General features: G+C 41.5%; 2 protein-coding genes across 5 annotated transcripts; one reads left to right on the forward strand and one right to left on the reverse strand.

The window, feature by feature from the left end:
* Nucleotides 1–50: 50 nt before the first annotated feature.
* rasd2a (RASD family member 2a) lies at nucleotides 51–1,545 on the reverse strand. Its single transcript, XM_072368924.1, has 2 exons — nucleotides 947–1,545; nucleotides 51–693 (listed from the first exon to the last, which is right to left on the reverse strand). The coding sequence occupies exons 1-2, from the start codon at nucleotides 1,476–1,478 to the stop codon at nucleotides 176–178; spliced, it is 1,050 nt and encodes a 349-aa protein (XP_072225025.1). The 5' UTR covers nucleotides 1,479–1,545; the 3' UTR covers nucleotides 51–175.
* Nucleotides 1,546–7,430: 5,885 nt separating this feature from the next.
* epn3a (epsin 3a) lies at nucleotides 7,431–18,666 on the forward strand. Of its 4 annotated transcripts, none has more exons than XM_072369633.1 (11): nucleotides 7,431–7,707; nucleotides 9,593–10,318; nucleotides 13,204–13,322; nucleotides 13,966–14,043; nucleotides 14,495–14,587; nucleotides 16,043–16,126; nucleotides 16,333–16,462; nucleotides 16,695–16,859; nucleotides 16,980–17,066; nucleotides 17,153–17,389; nucleotides 17,498–18,666. In XM_072369633.1, the coding sequence occupies exons 2-11, from the start codon at nucleotides 9,739–9,741 to the stop codon at nucleotides 17,785–17,787; spliced, it is 1,863 nt and encodes a 620-aa protein (XP_072225734.1). In that variant the 5' UTR covers nucleotides 7,431–7,707; nucleotides 9,593–9,738; the 3' UTR covers nucleotides 17,788–18,666. The 4 variants fall into 4 exon arrangements, with proteins under 4 accessions (XP_072225734.1, XP_072225735.1, XP_072225737.1 ...); XM_072369634.1 differs by having other exon boundaries at nucleotides 9,596–10,318; XM_072369635.1 differs by lacking the exon at nucleotides 7,431–7,707 and adding an exon at nucleotides 8,864–9,488 and having other exon boundaries at nucleotides 9,596–10,318.
* Nucleotides 18,667–18,783: the final 117 nt, after the last annotated feature.

Raw genomic sequence — 18,783 nt, forward strand, 5'->3', positions numbered from 1 at the left:
TAACCAAACATGACAATCAGAGCCTCTTCAACTTTTATTAAAGGGTGCAATATACAGTTAGAAAACATGGTAATAAGAATGCACTGGTCCAGCCAGGTGCTACAGAGTATAACTCCTTACATATATGACATTGCAGCATACTACTACAATTTGTTTTGTCGAGAAGTCTCACAATTCATTGAATCTGACACTTCTCGGATTTCTTGTGTTTGGTGCTTGATCCAAGCACCAGCCGCAGGTCGCTGGTGAAGCTCGGGCGGCACGCATGAGGGTCCACGGCTGCACAGGGCGCACCGAGTCCCCGCGAAAATCTCCTCCACCTGCCTCGCTTGCCGATGCACATTGATTGGTAGGTGATGATAGGTATAATCTGATGCCGCGATGGGCTCGTCTCCTCAGGCAACCCGCCGAGAACGGCCAGAGCTCTGAACACACCCTCCAGTCCGGTGCCGTTTTTTGCGGACGTTTCAAAGAATGGGACATCCTCACCGAGGATTTGTCCCACCTCTGACCGTCTGACGGCTCTTTGTGCCTCCAGGTCCGCTTTGTTGCCGCATACAACGACTGGCACTCTCGCTGGCGGGTTTGATTTTTGTAACTTTGCTTTCGCAACTTTGATTTCATTGAGCAGCTCTCGGGCTTCATTCAAAGAGTCTCTGTCATCCAAACTAAAGGCGAGCAGGAAAATGTCACCTGTTGAAGAAGAGAGATGCACTTAGATGATAGATAAAGGGAAATTCAAGGACATTATCACTTCACTTCTAAACGTATGACTTCATTGTTAATAATTCCTTCCTGAACAATCCACCGTTTTGTGCTCCCAAAATATGAAAAAAAAAACAATAATGAAAATTCTGATATTAAAAAAAAAACATTTTTCTCTTGTCAAATTGTATTTCTAAGCATCCTATCTTCTCTTAATGATATGTCAGGAAATATTTCTCACCTGTCAGAATGGACAGTCTCCGTTTGGCAGGGAAGTCCCTCTCACTTGCAGCATCCAGGAGATCAACCTGGTATGCCTCCCCTTCTATGTGGAACAGCTTTCGGTAGAAGTCCTCCACCGTGGGCTCGTAGTTCTCTTCAAATTCTTCACCCAAGAACCGCCGGAGGATGTTGGTTTTACCTGTTTTGGGCGCCCCAAGCACAACTATTCTGTGACAGTTTATGGGTTTGGTCTGACCGAACTCCGGCAGATCTGCAGATCTTTTAGGGAGTCGATCGGTCGACACGTGCCGATTGCCAGAACTTGACGATCTTCGCGCAACCATTCTCTTATCCTGTCGTCTCCAGCACCCTTTAACCGTTTTGATTATACCCATGCCTGTTTTCGATATGTTTGGGACTTGCTGGAATATTGGGAGAGCTGTGCTCTGTAGATCTCGGTGCGCAGTGCGTGTTTGGTGATGTCCAGTGAAAGAGTGGAACAGTTCGAGGATGCCATCAACGGGAAGGTAAAACTTCTCAGTTGTGTTCATCTCTCTGTTCCTTGAAGCGTCTCTAATCACTGAGAGGCGATCAAACACGAACCACCAGACGCTCCCTCTTGTGTCCACCGACAAAGAGCGGAGTATCATCTCTTATACAGCCTCTCTGAGCTGTTTCTGCGTCATCACTCTCAGTCAGAAACTATTCCTTTTATAGAAGAACAAAGCCCCCCCCCCCATTCCCCATGAAAATATAAGCATTTTCTCTTTGAAAAAAAAAACTTCTAGATGTATAGAAATACATGGCGATATAACTGTTGAGTTTCAAGTCAAATGAGTTTAAAATGATCCAAACCAAACTTATTTATTCTCTGGAACAGTTTGTTCACAAACACTCATAAATAGAGAGCGCTCTGATCAAACCTGTCCTTAAATGTACTTTTCTATTTTTAGCTGTATATGCTGGTGTTCGCTGTCTCATTAAGGATAAATGGGTGGATTATGAACTAATGGATATACAGTTCACATAATAGCCCATATCCCTGGGTGCTGGAGGCGTGAAGTACAGGGACAAGTTAATTATGATCATCTAATTTCCTGCAATCCTCTCAAAGTGACAATAGTCATATGCATTGTTTTCATTTTGTGTTTTTTATTTTATTTTTACGTGTTACTTAACCCTCACATCGTGTTTTCAGATTGGAACAAAGACCACTTAAAACAAGCCATAACAGCGCAGTGCGGATTTTGTCACTCCAGAACCCTGCTTGCATACAAGCCTCTTTATTTTATGATCACGACTTGCTCTCCAGTAGGAGAGCGCTCGCTCTCTGCTGTATGATTCACAGAGCCAGATGATGAGTCCTCTGCAGCACATCCACTATCAGCAATATGATATTTTGGCACTGACAATAGTTTCCATATGTACCGTACAAGTATACTGAATGGCTGGAGAAGTTACAATCAGGCTGTAGACTTAACATTTATACAATGCAACATTTATTGTTTGGAGTGATATTTTAATGCCAGCACATAAAAAAAAATGATAATAATATAAAAATAATGTGGCATGTTAGCCGGTCTCAACTTTTTTAAACAGCCTACCTCTGCTTTTGACTATTTGTCAGTATTCTGGAACTTAGGAAACCAAATGCTGTTGTTTTTCGAAGCAAAATGTTTTCCTTTCATTGCTTGTTCATCACAACTCTGTCTTGCTCAGTTCATTCTCTTTGCACTGTGGAATTTTAGTTTGCATTCGTGAATGAAGTGACAAACTGTTTTGCAGTGCTTGTCAGAAGTGTTCCTGATCTCAGACAGTGATTACCACAGCATTACTGATTTTAATGAAGTGGTACATGAGGGCCAAAAAAAACCCTACAGCCATTCATTACTGCTTTTCAGCTCCAACTGTGTTCCTTTTGAAACATTCTGCAGGAATAAAATTAAGTTAGCTTATATTTAATTGAAAAAACTAAACTTTTCAGTTTGAGCCCTGATACGTTCAAATATTTAGCAAATGATTGCGTTTAGCTTATGTCATCACTGTACCCAGGACCCTGACATTTTCTGGAGAAAGAGTTGAATTTATGAGAAAATAAATGCATTCATGTGTATAGGGAGATATGCAGATATTTTAGAGAATGTGTAGCGAGAGAACGCAGCAAAAGCCGAAGGACAAGTTACTTCACTGTTGAGCAGTGCCGAGACCTTTGTCAGTTTATTACATACACTTGATCATGTTTTTTTTCCATTAAACTACGCTTTTCAACTAAATCAAGGACACTCTGAATGGATGGACCACACAATCATCTCTCTCATTTCAACAGTCTTGTTTATTGCTGTGATCACAAACTGTGTTGGGATGCACAATGTAATGCATCTGACTACATATTCTTGCTCTTGAATTTTATGGAAAGCTTTGACAAAGGAAACATTTTTTGGGGTCTACAATGTTATCAGTCATTGCCTGAGACCACGGGTGAGGATACTTTTTTTTTTGCTTTTAGCAAAACTAAAAGAAAAATATTTGAATGTAAAGGTTAATATTAGCTAATCAGTTTGAGTATATTTAAAAATCTCAAAGTGGTATATAAAAGATTTTAGGTCACGTTTTTAGGTCACATTTGAAAGCCTGCAAAGAGCTTTATAGTACTCTGCTTTTTGGTGTCAGATTGCCATGTAAACATTTATAGGAGCTGAGGTCAAGTGATGGGGCAACATCTGTCACATTCAGCACTCGTTGGGTGTTTTTGTTCTTCAGGTAGATCTTTCAAAGCTTTGAAGTGTGTTTGCGCCAATCATCATGTCGACCCATTCAACCTTATCCACAGGGACGCAAATCAGAGGATGTGGTCTTACTCATGGGATGCTTCTTTGTCTTGGACAGGGTGGAACTGATTCAACGTCCAACCGTGCATTTCACTGTAGGTTTAATACAAAAAAGTACCATTCTGCCCCAAGTTTGTCTCCTCCTGCAGTGAACACAAATTGGATTAATCTGAAAAAACATTTCATACATGTAAAGTCTATGTGCTGAAGATAGAAAGTATGAGAGAACCACATACTTAACAGGTCAGAAGGTAATTTGTTCCAGAGATCTGGCCTCTTGAAAGACTTAGATTTAATTCTTGGAACAACTAAAATACCTTTGATGACCTTAGAGACCTGTTTGGGTTATACACAGTGAGCAAGTCAGAATTGTATTTGGGGGCCAAACTGTTAAGTGTTTTATGTACTAGTAAGATGCTTTTTGAAATGATTCTGTCTTGAAAAAGTAGCCAGTTGAGGGACATTCGTAATGGAGAAACACGTTCAGATTTCTGGCTGATGCATTCTTAATGAGTTGAAGTCGCTCAACTGATGGTTTGTATAATCCTGGAAACAAAGCATTACAGTAATCCTATCTGGTCGATACGAAGGCATGAATCAATTCCTCTAAGTCAGTCTGAAATAAGAACTTTAGATATATGTTTTATGTGGTAGATAGCAGCTCTAGTGACTTTGGTAATATGATTATCAAAACTGAGATCAGAGTCTAATTCCAAGGCCTCTGACTTTTTTAGAGACAGATTAGATTTTTCTATTCATCAGATGAAAAGATGAGTATAACTGTGAATCATTGGCATATGAATGGCAGGATGTTATGTTATGATTCCTGATGAACATTCAAAAGGTTAAAGAAAAATGGACCGAGAACTGACCATTGGGGAAACTTTGAAATAATTTTTCTTTCTATTGATTTAAAACCACTTATTCAAACATGAATAAACACTTGTCTCTTTTGTACGATGAAAGCCAAATTAGAAGCTAACCCTTTTAGACAAATTGAATAATGAAGCATTTTAATACAAATGCCATGAGAAACAGTGTCAAAGGCAGCAGTGAGATCCAGGAGAACTAAAAGAAAAGAGTGTACACGTTTTAACTCCTGGTGGTGTGGTTGCTTTTTGTCTGAAGATGATCCAGCTTCCTGACAAGCTATGTGCTGAGAATAAATAATTGAAATGCTGACACTATCACTTAAACCTGCTGCCTACCATCACCAACGGTACTTAGTTCTGTTGGAAGAAACTGAGCCACAGTCATGTCCTTAACAGGTTAACAGGGGCTGTATGTTGATTTAGATAAACCAACCTCTGATGTGAAGAGTAAGAAATCCACTCAAGAGTAATCTGAGTGCTGTTTCAATGTGAAGGTACAAATCAATGAAATCTACAACTTTGCATAGTGCTAACTCTGATATATTTATTTTTTAACATGCCATTAGCTATTGTGTTTGCTAACATTTCCATATCATGGATCAAGGGTTTTTATCCTTCATATGTTTTAGCACACATCATCTGTGCAGTCCTGTAGGTTTTTGTACAACAAAGTTTTTTTTTTTTGCATGCATCTTTGCCAGGAAATAAAAACCTGAGAGGTTTTAGAAGAGGTGATTTTGTAGTGTATGTGTGCTATCATAGAAATAACTTGAGGTACCGCCACCAGGTGGCAGTAAAAAAAAAAGAGTAAACTTAAAGTTTAACCCATTATGGTCTGACGCAACATGTGCCTGCTCCAACCTCTCAGGCCTTAGGTGACGTGTGTCTCATAAGCACTTTTAAAGCAATCAAACGGTTATATATATATTTGAAATATTGATCATCATGAAGGCTCAGTCTGTAATTTCTGAAATAAAAGCAGAAGGTTTAACTTCTCTCTTGATGTTAGTTCATGTTTCTGGTATCTTTAGAGAGTTAGCAATAAAAGTTTTCAGTGGACAGTTTTAAGTTCCCCCCAAAAACAACAAAAAACAGCAGACTTTAGAAAGCTTTTTAAAAAAAAAAATCTTAGGTGTACCTTAGGTAATCATTGAGTGAGTACTTATATCATGTGGCTTTGTGTAGCAAATATCATTAACACGAAAAATACGTCTTGATCCATTAAACAGACAAAAGCACTGTTTTGTTTTCAACATTCAAAAAGACAGCTTTGATTCGCTGCAAACCCAATCTAACCATTATCACAATAAGCCCAGTCCTAAACGTAACCAAGTCTTTACTTGAATTGAATGAGTTACCATGTAAGAACTTTGTCTTCCCCCTAAAAAGGGTGAGTCTCCACAAAGTGACTGTTAAGGAGCCTTATGTCCCCACAGGATGAGTGATATGAGTGCACACACATACAAGAAGTCAGGTTTCCTCTCCTGTGTGACATCACTGCAGGCTGTCCTCTCTCCTCCCCCCTCTGTTTTCCCAGAACTTGCCTGCATGTCCTCCCTGCACTGACCTCATCACGCCTTTTGTTGGGAAACAAAGAATGTTCAGGCATTTGTTTTCAGGAGAAATAAAGACAGAGAGGAGGAGGGCTGAAGAAGGTGTAAGGAGATAGGTTTGACTGACCTCATCAAAGGGGGTCAAGTGAAAATGAAATTAAGGAGCTGAAATAAGAAAATGTGCACTCCCACTGTGAAGAATGTACACATACAAACTTATCTTTGACCAACTTTTTAGAGCTGGAAAAAGGCATATATAGTCCAGAGAGCCTGTTACAGTGAGCTTGATGAACTTGATTCCTGTGCACTTTGCCCTTTTTGTCGTCTCCAAGAGTGCATTTGTTTTTTCAAGGTGGAGCTGGTATTTCCTGTATATCCTGCTCAGTCTGCCACAAGGAACACTAATCTCTCTTGCTGCTTCTCCCTCACTGAGGTAATCAATCTTCACTCAGTACGACAATATGATCCTTCTACTCCTAGATGTAAACAACCTGAAATATCTTCCTGTATTAGTCTGAATCCAAACCGGTGCAAATACCAAAAAGATTTGTGCCCGCATGTATAATGCATTAGGATGTGACTCCACAACATCCCATTAGTGTCAATAAATAAGTAAAGAGCAGAAATGCGAAGATGAAGCTGCAGAAAGGGAAATGTGGCTCTTTGTAGGCTTCCTCTGGGACGTTTTTCACTCAGTGTGTAGAAGTACAGCTTCTATATTGAACCTCTGTAGGAAATAAAATAGTCTGTTACAGTTTTATTCTATCACATATCGTTTTACCTCCTAGTTTGTATGTGGGGTGTGTAACCTGGTCGGTGCATATTATGGAATATACAAGCATGCATATATATTTATATTCATATTTATAGCTATATCTATACATAGATATATATCTATATAGCGAGAGAGAGAGAGAAATATAAATGTAGAAGACAATATTGCTTGCTGTGATATCTAACGCACAAATCTCCTGAAATTGAATATAGGATTACAGCTGTTCCTTAGATATGAGACGGGGCACTGGCAGGTTTGTATGAACAGATGCATGCTGTGCCCCTAACAGCGTGCTCCCACGTGGTCAGAAATGACTTTGTTTTGAGCCTGCACAGCTTCATCCTGGGTGTGATTCCTCTGCATATGATCTGCTGCTTAAGGCGGTGAAAGGGTTAAGTCTGACTCTGCATGCACTGAGCAGGCCTCTCTCCCTCCTCCCCTCTTCTCTTCTCTCCATCCATTTTTTTACTGAGTGCGTGTGTGTGTGTGTTTTCAAGGGGGCTGTGCCATCTGCAGGCTCAGCGCCTGAATTTACGATATGCACACACAACTTAAGTTGTAACAAACCATTTGTTTTGGATTATTTCTGAGGACGTACGCTTCTCAGTGGATGCTTTCATTTGAGCTTTAAAACATACACACCAGTGCTTCTCCGTCGGATATCTACGGGATATGTCGAGAGGCGGAGACGTTTCTCATTCCACCCAAATCCTCCCCAAGTTGGGACCCCTCTGACGCGCTATGGCATGAAGGTAAGAGGGAAAGTGGAAGCAACGAACCAAATAGTCGCGATGTAATGTTTGCTTATATTTTTGTCGATGTTTTAACTTTTCAACACGGAAACATAGCTGAGTCACCGTCACATACTTCACCTACGCGGTCGTCCCATTTGACGCAACATTGGCACGAGTCGGTCGTCCCGGTTTGGGACAGAAAGGGCATGGAAGGGAAATAAGTTTGAATTTACACCCGTGTTTTTATTAGGGAGTTGTGGGACAAATAGACGTATCTGGGTGAGAATTTTGGTGTAGTTTGGATTTGTTTCTAAGAGATAAGGAGGATCACTTAGAGTAAGACTGTTTTACATGGAACTGGACGCCCCCAAACAGATTCTCGAGTATTTCCTTTATTTAAAATTCTCCTGATAAGGCGTCACGGTAAACTCTTTGAAACAGCCTCATTTTCTAAGATGAATGTGTCACATACCTATTGGAGCGTCTGGTTTCACTGTGTTATGAAACGTGAAAGTCAAGATACCAGATCCATTACCAGAAATGCAGTATGAGTGATTTTAGGACAGTAAAATAACCATCTGTACTGGGGAAAAAAGAGGAAGAGCCTAACTGCTTCTCAGACTCTTAGATCTTAGGAGTTAAACTTGTCTCTCTCTTCTGTTAGCAGTAAATCCCCTTTTGCCACCTTACCAACTTTAATATTCAGGAAAAGTATAAGGAATGCAGAGATTTCCCCTCAGATTTAAGGTGTTCCTCCCATGGTTTCTGGCTGAGCATGCTGGGACTGACTGATAAACTAGGACTACACACTACTTGAGATTTAACATGCGGTCATCGGAGCCATAAATATTTTGACTGTCACTACCACTTAACAATCTATTTACAGTCCTCTTACAGCATCCAAAGCAGTGAGATATCCGGCTTGGTGCTGTCATCTTACATATTCATAGTGCACCTACAGGTATGTCTAATGTTTTAGTCAAACATTTCAGTGTATTTATTCTACCACAGTGAAACTGTTTTCTTTATGACAAACCTTCACAGACTCAAGGGGTTGACATAATGCCCGTGGCTCATCTCCTTCCTCTTTCGTAAATTTGGGGAGTGCTCACTCATGACACAGCATATTACCTCTAAATGGAATGGTCCTGTATGCATATGTCGTCACTCTTTCTGAAGGAGAGGAGACAGCTATTGCTTCAGTTGACTTCTCCCCTGATTACGTTGGACAAAACAGTCCAATGTTCAGGGCAAAGTAACCGCAGTTTCTTTATTTACGTGAATTAAGTGAATATTAAAAGAAGAAACATTTGGGAATCCCTGTTGCAAGTATTATTTCTGTATGTAGGACTTAAGCTGTTTTGCTACAGTTTTGGAGTCTTAAATGCTGAAGCCCCACCTCTGCTGTGATGATGTAATCGAGTCAGAAAAATAGGGGCAGGAGGAGGAGTCCCTCCCATTTCTAATAACACTCAAAGGTGAAACACAGATTTCAACAGCAGGATATAATGCCGACGTCCCTGTGGATAGGTTGAGCACGAAACAAATATTTGCTTTTAAGGGAAAGTAAAAACTGGGAAATCACTGGGAAGCTGGTCTGTGCTCACTTAGGAAGAATTGCACTGTATGCACTCAAAGATCTTTTTAAGTCATTTCAGGGGAAACTGAGCTCAGGTGTTTTGTTTCACATTGCCCAAAGGTGCTGAGTTGTTCGTCTCTCCTTCCGCTCACAAATAATGAGACAGTTGAGCTGCTGTCACTGATCTTGTCTGCAATGACAAAAAGAATGAGTGATGTTGGTAAGAATGTGGTGTGCATGCCACATGAGAAAAAGTTCAGATCAATATTTGACCTAAATTTGTTGTATCCTGCACTGGCTCAAATGATCTTTGTGTGTTTCCAGCAGGATCCCACTTGTAAACATCACTGAAGTTGCCTTCTCTTCACTTGCCTTTTTCCTCTGAACTGAACTGAAACTATATCGTCCGAGGCGGTGCGCTGGCCTGCTTTTTGACCTTCACCTGCCACGTGTGAAACACCACCGCCATCATGCAGACCTCATCACTCCGTCGCCAGATGAAAAACATGGTCAACAACTACACGGAGGCTGAGATCAAGGTCCGAGAGGCCACCTCCAACGACCACTGGGGACCTCCAAGCTCTCTCATGTCTGAAATAGCAGACTTGACCTTCAATGTGGTGGCCTTCACTGAGGTTATGGGGATGATCTGGAAGAGGCTCAATGATCACGGCAAAAACTGGCGTCACGTTTATAAGGCGCTCACTCTGTTGGACTATTTAGTCAAAACAGGCTCTGAGCGCGTGGCCAAAGAATGCCGGGACAACATATACACCATTCAGACACTTCGAGACTTCCAGTACATAGATCGAGACGGACGTGACCAGGGCGTCAATGTCCGAGAGAAGGCCAAACAATTGGTGGCTCTGTTGAGAGATGAGGAGAGGCTGAAAAAGGAGAGAAGCCAGGCTCTGAAGACAAAGTCGCGCATGACAAGGCTCACGAGCAGCTTAGGCTCTGGATCCATACCCCCTCCATACCCAGGTCGCCACACTGCCAGTTCATATGGGGAGGATGTAAGCAGCTGCCGAGACTCACCATCCTTCCAATGTGAGTATCATGATACAATTATGTAACTGCCGTCACAAAACACAAATACTTATCTTCAGATGAAAGATTGCCTTGGTTCCTCATGACACTCTGATTGTTCTCTGTGGCATGTGACCTGTCATTGGTCAGAAATGCTTGCACGGCAGGTCTCGACTTTATCAGGTAAATTCAAAATATCATGGATGACAGCAACAGAGAAGCATCCATTAACTTCTAAGTTCATCAATCACCCAAGAGATTTAGTTTCATGGCTGAAAAGGGAAAGTAGAAAAGTAGATCAGTTTCTCTCATCTGTGATTTCTCGCTGATGTAATACCAGCAGCTCACTCTGACATTCAGAGAAGCATTGATAGATTGCCTCTTTCTTTTGTTGTGGTAGAAAATGTTTCTGTTTTGCTCTTCACTGACAGTTGGACATCTGCATTCCTTTCATTCTCCCTTGTGGTCATGTCAGCTAAACTGGATTTACAAAGGAAAGGGGCCCTGCTCGTCTCACTCGAACATCAAACCTCAACTGGATGCTGGGTTTGACAACAATATTGCTTAGGCTACAGCAGTGATTCTAGTTGGGTGGCTTGTAAGGATGGAAAGTAACTACGTGCACTTAATGAAGCACATGATGCTGTTCTTCACTATGCTATCTCATATTTCTACTCCAATACATTTTAGAGGGAAATGTACCTTCTGCTGCCCTACATGTACCGGACAGCCATATATTGCTAATTCATTTGTAGATCTTGATTTTTCTCAGTGGATAATTTAACAGATTTCTAATATGTTGATGTAGATCCTCAGTCATCCAGGTCATGGTAATCCTAAGAGCTTGCATAAAGGCAACTGGAGAAGAAAGTCCAAGAAGAAAGTCCATTTGTCTGTTGTCTAATACAATACACTAGACTAAACCAATAATTACCTCTTAGTTTAAATTAAACTCTTTAGCTTCTGTTGTCTTACAAAAAGCAGTGTTGCCAGCATTATGGTCCTGATGTTTTCCATCTATTCTACATCTGTCTGTCTTTAGAGAACTTTAGATAGTTGAAATATTTTAAAATGTTCAAGTTTAATGGTAGTGTAGTCGTCGTTTAATCTTTTGTGCAGTGCTCGTCTTAAACATTTCATTTTTCTATGCGTTTTAGGAGAATGTAATTATGTTTCAGAAATCCAAAAACGTCCACAAGATGAGGAAAAGACATTCAATTCTTGGTGGAATGCCTCAGTATTAACAATTTCAATATCATGATATATCAGACAGAAACTCTCCACTAGTACTTCTACTATAATAAGTTTGCTGCCAGGGCTTATATCAGATTTAATTAATTAAGCTTAGTTTTGAGAGACTTTTGCATGTAATCTTACTGAGTATTTGAATGTTTCTTAAACAAATGGCCCATAGATGTCCAGGCCTTAATTAGTGTGAATTTTGGTTAAATAATTAAAGGTTTATTACACGTTTAGGCCTCTTCGAAGACATTGACAAAAACCTTAGCAAACAGAATAGATTTCGCTGGAATTCATGACTAAATTAAGGCTATAACTAAACACAATGTTAAACTCATATCTTGTGCTCACTGGGATGAAGTAGTTTCACTTGGCTGTATTCACACATTTATTTCAGTAAAGGAACTCTCATGTTACTGACTTTAACAGCTACAGTAAGCAGCTCAACCTCAAAACATATGGTGCAAAAGTATCAATCATTTGTAAATGTGGTATGTCTGGTGTGTACCATATACTTTAGTATTTGTGTGGCCTGTGTGGTGTTTAGAAAGGATGTTCGTTAGAAACTGAGCTGTGGTTTCAAAAGACACCAGTTGCTTTGTTACATTAATGTCTGAGGCTTGTTTCATGAAGGAAACACAGATGTTCCCACAGATGGTCTCTGTTTGTTCTTATTACCACCAATCTGTCAAAAATCCCTTTTTGTCCAGCACTTCTTCCACTTCGTAGACATTACCTACAGAACTCTATGGAGCAGAAGGGGTGCCAGTGGAAACATGTGGCCAGTTACTAAGTCTTAGGGTTGGGTCTGTGGTTCAGTGATGTTACAATAGACGGTTTTTGGAGTAAAGCATACTTCGTTCTGGATAACCGACCAGAGATAATAGCTCTCTTCAGAAATCCTATTTATTTAGACAGGAGTGCTTCCAAATACCTCTATTTGGTGATATTAGAGTTTTTCAAGGTATTTGAATACTTAGAATACTCCTTTAGTGGATGAGTGTCAATGCAGTAACTAAATTACTTGCACAACAGAAAGGGAGTGTAATTGTGGTATCTTCAGCATTCCAGGACACAGGAAGCCTGTGGACAGTTTGGATACATTTCTGATTTGTGGGTGTGGGTCAGAAGGTTGGCAGCAGCTAATTGCCAGGAAGTAATCCAACTCAGACAGGGGATATTGAGGGGCAGCACAGTGGTTTCTGAGACCTGACTTTGCAGACATGTGGCCTGCTTCCCTCATTTACCCCTTTGACCCACAGCCTGGCACGCTGTGGTATGTTGCCACCCCACCCCCTCTCCATCTTACACTCTCCCAGATTTGAGTGCTGCAAACCTCACAGAAGTTTTGGGGTTATAGGGTGGGCCCCACTCCAATCCGTCCATTTCTCTCCCCCGCTAGCAACCTAACTCTTCACACAGCCACACCATTGTTCTCAGTGCAAGCAGAGTTGGGCAGACTGTGCCAAGCCATGCCAGCAAAGGCTCCAAACAACAGGCAATGGAAAATTAACATGCAAAATCAGTGCCAGCTTTTTCCTGACCTTAAAAATCAGCCTAAAGTGTTTCTTTCTCTCTTTTCCATCTGCAAATCTTTCTTTCTCTATCCCATTGCTCCCCTTTCTCTCAATAACCCACACCCCTCGGCTTTTTCTGTGCCCCTGTAGCTTCCACTTCCTCTCCTGAACTGGCACCAGACCTGGAACAAGCTCGCCCAGCGACCAGTGGAGAAGAGGAGCTGCAGCTGCAGCTGGCCTTGGCCATGAGCCGAGAAGAAAGTGAAAAGGTACCTCGAACTGAGACAGCACACACAATCACTTCCACTAAGCATAAACCTCTGACCCCTCCAGCACATGCGCCCTCGCAGGCGAGGCTTTTTATCTGTGCTGCTGCTGACATGTTATACCATAGTGAAACATTAAACGGCTCCCACTCACTTGCTTGTCATGGTGGTGAAGCACCGCTCCTGCTTGTGTCTTCTATGCCACATTTCCCAGAACTTTTAACACAAAGTGATGTGATTTGATGTCATAATTAATGGCACTTTGACCAATCAGTGTGAGTGATGCTGAAGAGTGAGGACGCTAAGAGTGAAATACTGAGAAGCCAAACAGGATATGCGCATCGATCCACTCCTAAACATCCACAGCCTGTCCTGATCTTCATGGCAAGGGCAGGTGTTGAAACCCCTGCTCAGCTAAAGGAACAGACTACTGTAAAGCAGTTTCCACTGCAGGAACCAAACAAATCAATTGTGATTCTGATGAGAAATTGATCTTTATGTATCTGATCTTACCTCTCTATTGATTTACTTGCAATTATTGTATTGCCTTATTGATTTATCAATTAATCATTTGGGAAAAATCAAGCATGCTTTGAACATCTCCCTGTGATTAGTCTACCTCCTAATCCTTCCTGCTTGACTCTAGCCACCTCCCACAGTGGATATTGATGAACAGACTCAACTGCAGATCGCTATGACTCTCAGCAAGGAGGAGGCCCAGAAGGTACTAGTATGGTTGGACCAGGACCAGCCCCTTTCTTTGCATCCTTTGACCTGCAACTGATCTTCTGTTGTTCTGCACGCTAAAACGACGCTCACAGCCCAGGCTGTCTCTTTCCGAGAAGCAACCGCATGCATTACTCACCTTTTCTCCCCCATATATCTGATCTATTACCTCCATCACTAAATCACTTTTTGAACCACAAAGGGGCATCTCTCTCAGAAGATTAACCAACTGTGGCATCATCCTTCTGTCATAACAACAACTAGGTTTCTTTTCTTTGTCAAGCTGTTTGAGGTACACATCCTAAAAACTCTGACCTGGTGCTGAAAAGACTTACCCCTTCACTTTGATTAGAACTGCATGGAGTACTATGTGAGGATGTCCAAGCTTTAACTTCTATTTTGATTGACCAAAAACTGGTTATAATTCCCTCCCTGTTTAACACTCACAGCCGGCCCCACGTGCACCTGCTGCTGCTGTGGATATGGACGAGGATACCCAGCTCCAGTTAGCCCTGAGCCTGAGCAAAGAGGAGCACCAGCAGGTAGAGTCTCCAGGGGGTCACAAAGCTTCAAAGCTGCTGGTGTGAACACAAAGTGTGAAAACACAAAAGCTAGACTTCTGGCATGAAATACGTTTATCTACTCACCGAGAACAGTTTGGCGAAAGTCGGCGTCCTTCGGCAGCTATTTAGATAACGCGAGATACATATAACGGAGTGAACGGGACAAAGATGATGCAGCCTCTAAATAAGGCATTATCTGTCTTTATTTCACCATCACTTTAAGCCGAATGAGTGAACGAAAGTGCACTATTGCTCTGTTAGCTCATAGGTGCTGCTATGTGGCTACTTGCGGCTATCGGAGAGCTAATGGAGGGATTTCTACACCGGCTCTCTACTGGGACCACTTCATCCACACGCACCCCTGGAGCACAGTTTATTTACTTCTTTCTCTGTGACAGTCGGCTAACTTCACACAGAGTTTACTACTGCTAGTTTTGTGCAACATGGCAGGATATTTATAAAATTTTGACAATTTTAATGACGACGTTGAGTAAGCTGGACATTCTTACCGGAGTGAATGAAAGTCGTCCCAGTAGAGGTGTGTGTTTCCCTCTGTTAGCTCTCCTATAGCTGCAAGTAGCCACATAACAGTAGCTATGTGCTAACAGAGCAATAGTACGCCTTTGTTCATTCATTCTTAAAGTCTTAAAGTATTGGTGAAATAAAGACAGATAATGCCTTATTTAGAGGCTGCATTGTCTTTGTCCCGTTCACTCCATTATATGGATTGCGCGTTATCTAAATAGCTTCCGAAGGACGCCGACTTTTGCCAAACTGTTCTCAGTGAGTAGATAAACGTATTTCATGCCAGAAATAAGGTCTAGGTTTAAAAATACCAGAGTTGCCCTTTAAGTCAACTGTAGTAAACACAAAGTAAACACCAATTTGATCCAAATTTGACTGTGTTTATTGAAGTAATCAAATTTGGACTTGCTTGAGCAGACTAATTCAGATTGACCTGGTTGATCAGAATCACATTTGCAAATACTTATTTTTTCTAAAATTCTCATTGCAGTAGTTTTTTTTACAACTTTTTATTTCACGATTGAAACAGTCATTTCGACACTTGCTTTCTTTAGACCCTTTTTAAAGACAGATATCACTTTGTTGTATTTTTGCTGCAACCTTTGTACCCCCTTTCCTGTCTCACCCTGTCTCTATTCTCTCCCTCTTTTTTTTTGTCTGCCTATGCTAATATAAAGTAGCACAATAGAACTGCTCTGTTGGAGCTCACAGTGATTCTCTGCCCTCTTTGACCAGAGAATTTTCTGGATTGGGCCAACAGAATGCATATGTTGCCTAGGGATAATACAAGCTAGCTGCTGATTTTCTGTGCTGTAGCTGAGTCATAAATATAGTATGGTGTGACAATAAGTGAATTTTGCCAGAAGCTGTTACGCTCAAAGGCGTCCATGTGTCTGTATCTTTTTATAGGAGCAACTCAGTCGCCGGGGAGATGACACGATCCTCCAAAAAGCTCTGGAGGAGAGCAAACGTGAGATGGAGTCAAAAGGCGGGGTATGAAATATTTGGGGGGAAAATATCTAAATGGGGGTGATGATGCAATTATAGATATGGTAGAATCAAAATAATCTATAAATGTATGCTATTGCCTTTTTGGGGGATTTTAATGCTCCATCATGTCAAACCTGTAACCGCCAGGTGCAGAAACATTATCCCGACCCAACACTGATTTTTTTTTTTTTTTTTGTGTGTGTGGTCAGACGGCCTTTATGGACCTGGTAGATGTTTTTGCAGTGCCTACAGATCTGCCTCCCAGTGACCGTCGTTGGAATAATGCCCCACACCGGGCCGCCGCTGCTGCTGGAGGCTCAGACCCGTGGGACTCCCTGGGTGAGGCTTGGTTTAATTTACCATGTTTGAGCACTCGGTTATGAATGTTTTGTGGTATGTTATAGGTCTAATTCATCTCAAGTCAAAAAGTTCAATTATTTGAAATGTATTTTTCCTTTCATACATATATCATATTGTGTACTGCAAGTACCTTCAGTTTTCATTGGTGTATTTTGAGCTCTTATGCTAAGGGAATGCTCTCACTTTAATTTTCTGCCCTTATTGAAAGAAGACAGCGCCAACATTCCAAGAGCAGATTCTCCCTGGATGGTACCGCCAACTTCCAACAGCCCTCCACCACCCTGGGAGCCTCCGGCCAACTCCTGGGACGCACCGCCAAACAATGTCTCCAACGCCAACCCTGCAGGCCAAGTTTGGTCTCTCCCTTCAAACACAGGTGAGTGTGTGCTTTCATGCACTCATCCAGCTCAACTGAAAATCAGCACAACCCACATATGTGTTTGGAATTTCTTGTTGTACAGCAGAAAACCTGCATTGTGGTTTATAACTTCCACAGGAGTTGATCCCTTCTTAGCCTCATCAGAAAATACGCCAAAAAAGGGAGCAGGAAAGGAACCTCCTCCAAGAAGTGGAAGCCCCTCAGGTAAGCTTCTGTTATAATCCCACACTTGTACTTAGCTTTTTGTATCCTGCACGGTTAAAGCAGAGTCTCTTTCCTTTTCTGACTAGATGGCGATCTGTTTGATGAAGCCATGGATGGTGGTCCGGTGAGTATTAACGGACGAGGAGAGGGCAGTCCTGAGCTCTTTGATATGTCTCGTCTTGGCGAAAGCCTGGCTGCCCCCAGCCCTCGAACATGCCGAACACCTGAGGCCTTCCTGGGCCCAACGGCAGCTTCCTTGGTAAACTTGGACGCCTTGATCCCGGCAAATCAATCAGCCAAGAACAAGAACCCATTTTTATCAGGTATTGTATTTATTGTATTAGCCATTCTGTATGACAAATAGCTGCTTATTTATAGTTAAATAAGCATGTGCTCATTAGCATTCACTTTTTTTGTTTCTGATGGTTTAGGACTGAGCGCTCCCTCAGCCACCAATCCTTTCCAAACTGAGCAGCCAAAACTGAGTCTGAATCAAATGGGCCCCACCTCTGCAACTCCCCAAGCCACTTCTCTTCCATATAGTGCCTCCCTGCCCCTGCCCATGAGCCATCAGGGTGCCAGCATCCCTTCGTCACTCACTCACCCCACCCAGCCTTGTCTGGACCTGCAAAGGACCCTCCCGGAGCCTCTGTTGCCCTTCTCCTCAGCCACTACTGAAGGATCACAAGCTGCACTGAGCAACCAGAACCCTTTCTTATGAGGACCAACAAAACTGGAGAAAAATATCTTTCGCCTTTAGGTTATGCTCTTGGGATAATGCTCGTTCTGCAGACCAAATCGCAGCCCTAAGGACTTGTATGAAAAGCCTATTCTCGGTTGTTTTTATATTGTTGTATAGTACAGTAACCCTTAGACTGATGCAAGCTGGTTCTGCTCCTCACAACAAGCTTAAAAAAAGAGATAACAGTTTTTTCTTAGAAACTATCAGTATCATGTAAAACGTCTTTCAAGGCTATAATCTGTTAACTGACTTAAAAGAGACTACACGAAAGCACAGTTTGATAATACTTTGTTGTACATGAACTTTGCCGTTAGTGCTGGGCCAGTGTCTTAGATTTTTAATTGGCAAGTAACTAAAAGACTTGTTCAGTGCCTGAAATCCACCTGCATCAACACACTTAACTATATTAGCTTTTCAGGGCCAGAACCACTTAGATTGATCAATGTATGTATTATTTTACTATAGTGAAATTAACTGCAGAATGAATCACACTTTGGGAGGACTGTAAGTGCTTCAGAGTTCCTAATAAGCAATGCAGCATTTAAAAATGTATGAATCTGAGTCTATTCATCGCTTGTGAACAACAACTCTCATCAAATACAGCAGTATAATTAGAAAATGCATTCATTCTTCAGAGGAGTTTGTTTAACATATTCTCATTGCTCTTGCTGTCAGATTTGAGGAGAATGAAATCATCTGTGTACACACCCTGGAACATTTTCAGTATTTGATGTGCATGCGGTTTTTAACCCCCCCCTGCTGGTTAAAATATTCACTACAGTGCTAATCAGAATTATGCGCACTCTTCAAGTCCAAGGACAGAATTCTGATTATCTTGATAAATAAATCAAAAATAAAATCATTTTTGACGTCAGAGTTTATTGAAGGAAAAAAAAAACTGTCACAGTAAGACAACAAAAGGTAAAAATGTATTTCATTGGTTCACCTTAACCAATATTTGATTTATAAGCAAAC

This window comes from Leuresthes tenuis, unplaced genomic scaffold, assembly GCF_036924035.1.
Source record: "Leuresthes tenuis unplaced genomic scaffold, fLeuTen1.0.hap1 SCAF_17, whole genome shotgun sequence".
Taxonomy (NCBI): Eukaryota; Metazoa; Chordata; class Actinopteri; order Atheriniformes; family Atherinopsidae; genus Leuresthes; species Leuresthes tenuis.

Coding starts and splice junctions, on each gene's coding strand:
- rasd2a (XM_072368924.1), bottom strand. CDS start 1,478: ATGAACACAACTGAGAAGTTTTACCTTCCCGTTGATGGCATCCTCGAA. Junction 694..946: donor GAGACTGTCCATTCTGACAG/GTGAGAAATATT, acceptor CTTCTTCAACAG/GTGACATTTTCCTGCTCGCC.
- epn3a (XM_072369633.1), top strand. CDS start 9,739: ATGCAGACCTCATCACTCCGTCGCCAGATGAAAAACATGGTCAACAAC. Junction 14,588..16,042: donor GCAAAGAGGAGCACCAGCAG/GTAGAGTCTCCA, acceptor ATCTTTTTATAG/GAGCAACTCAGTCGCCGGGG. Junction 17,390..17,497: donor CAAGAACCCATTTTTATCAG/GTATTGTATTTA, acceptor CTGATGGTTTAG/GACTGAGCGCTCCCTCAGCC.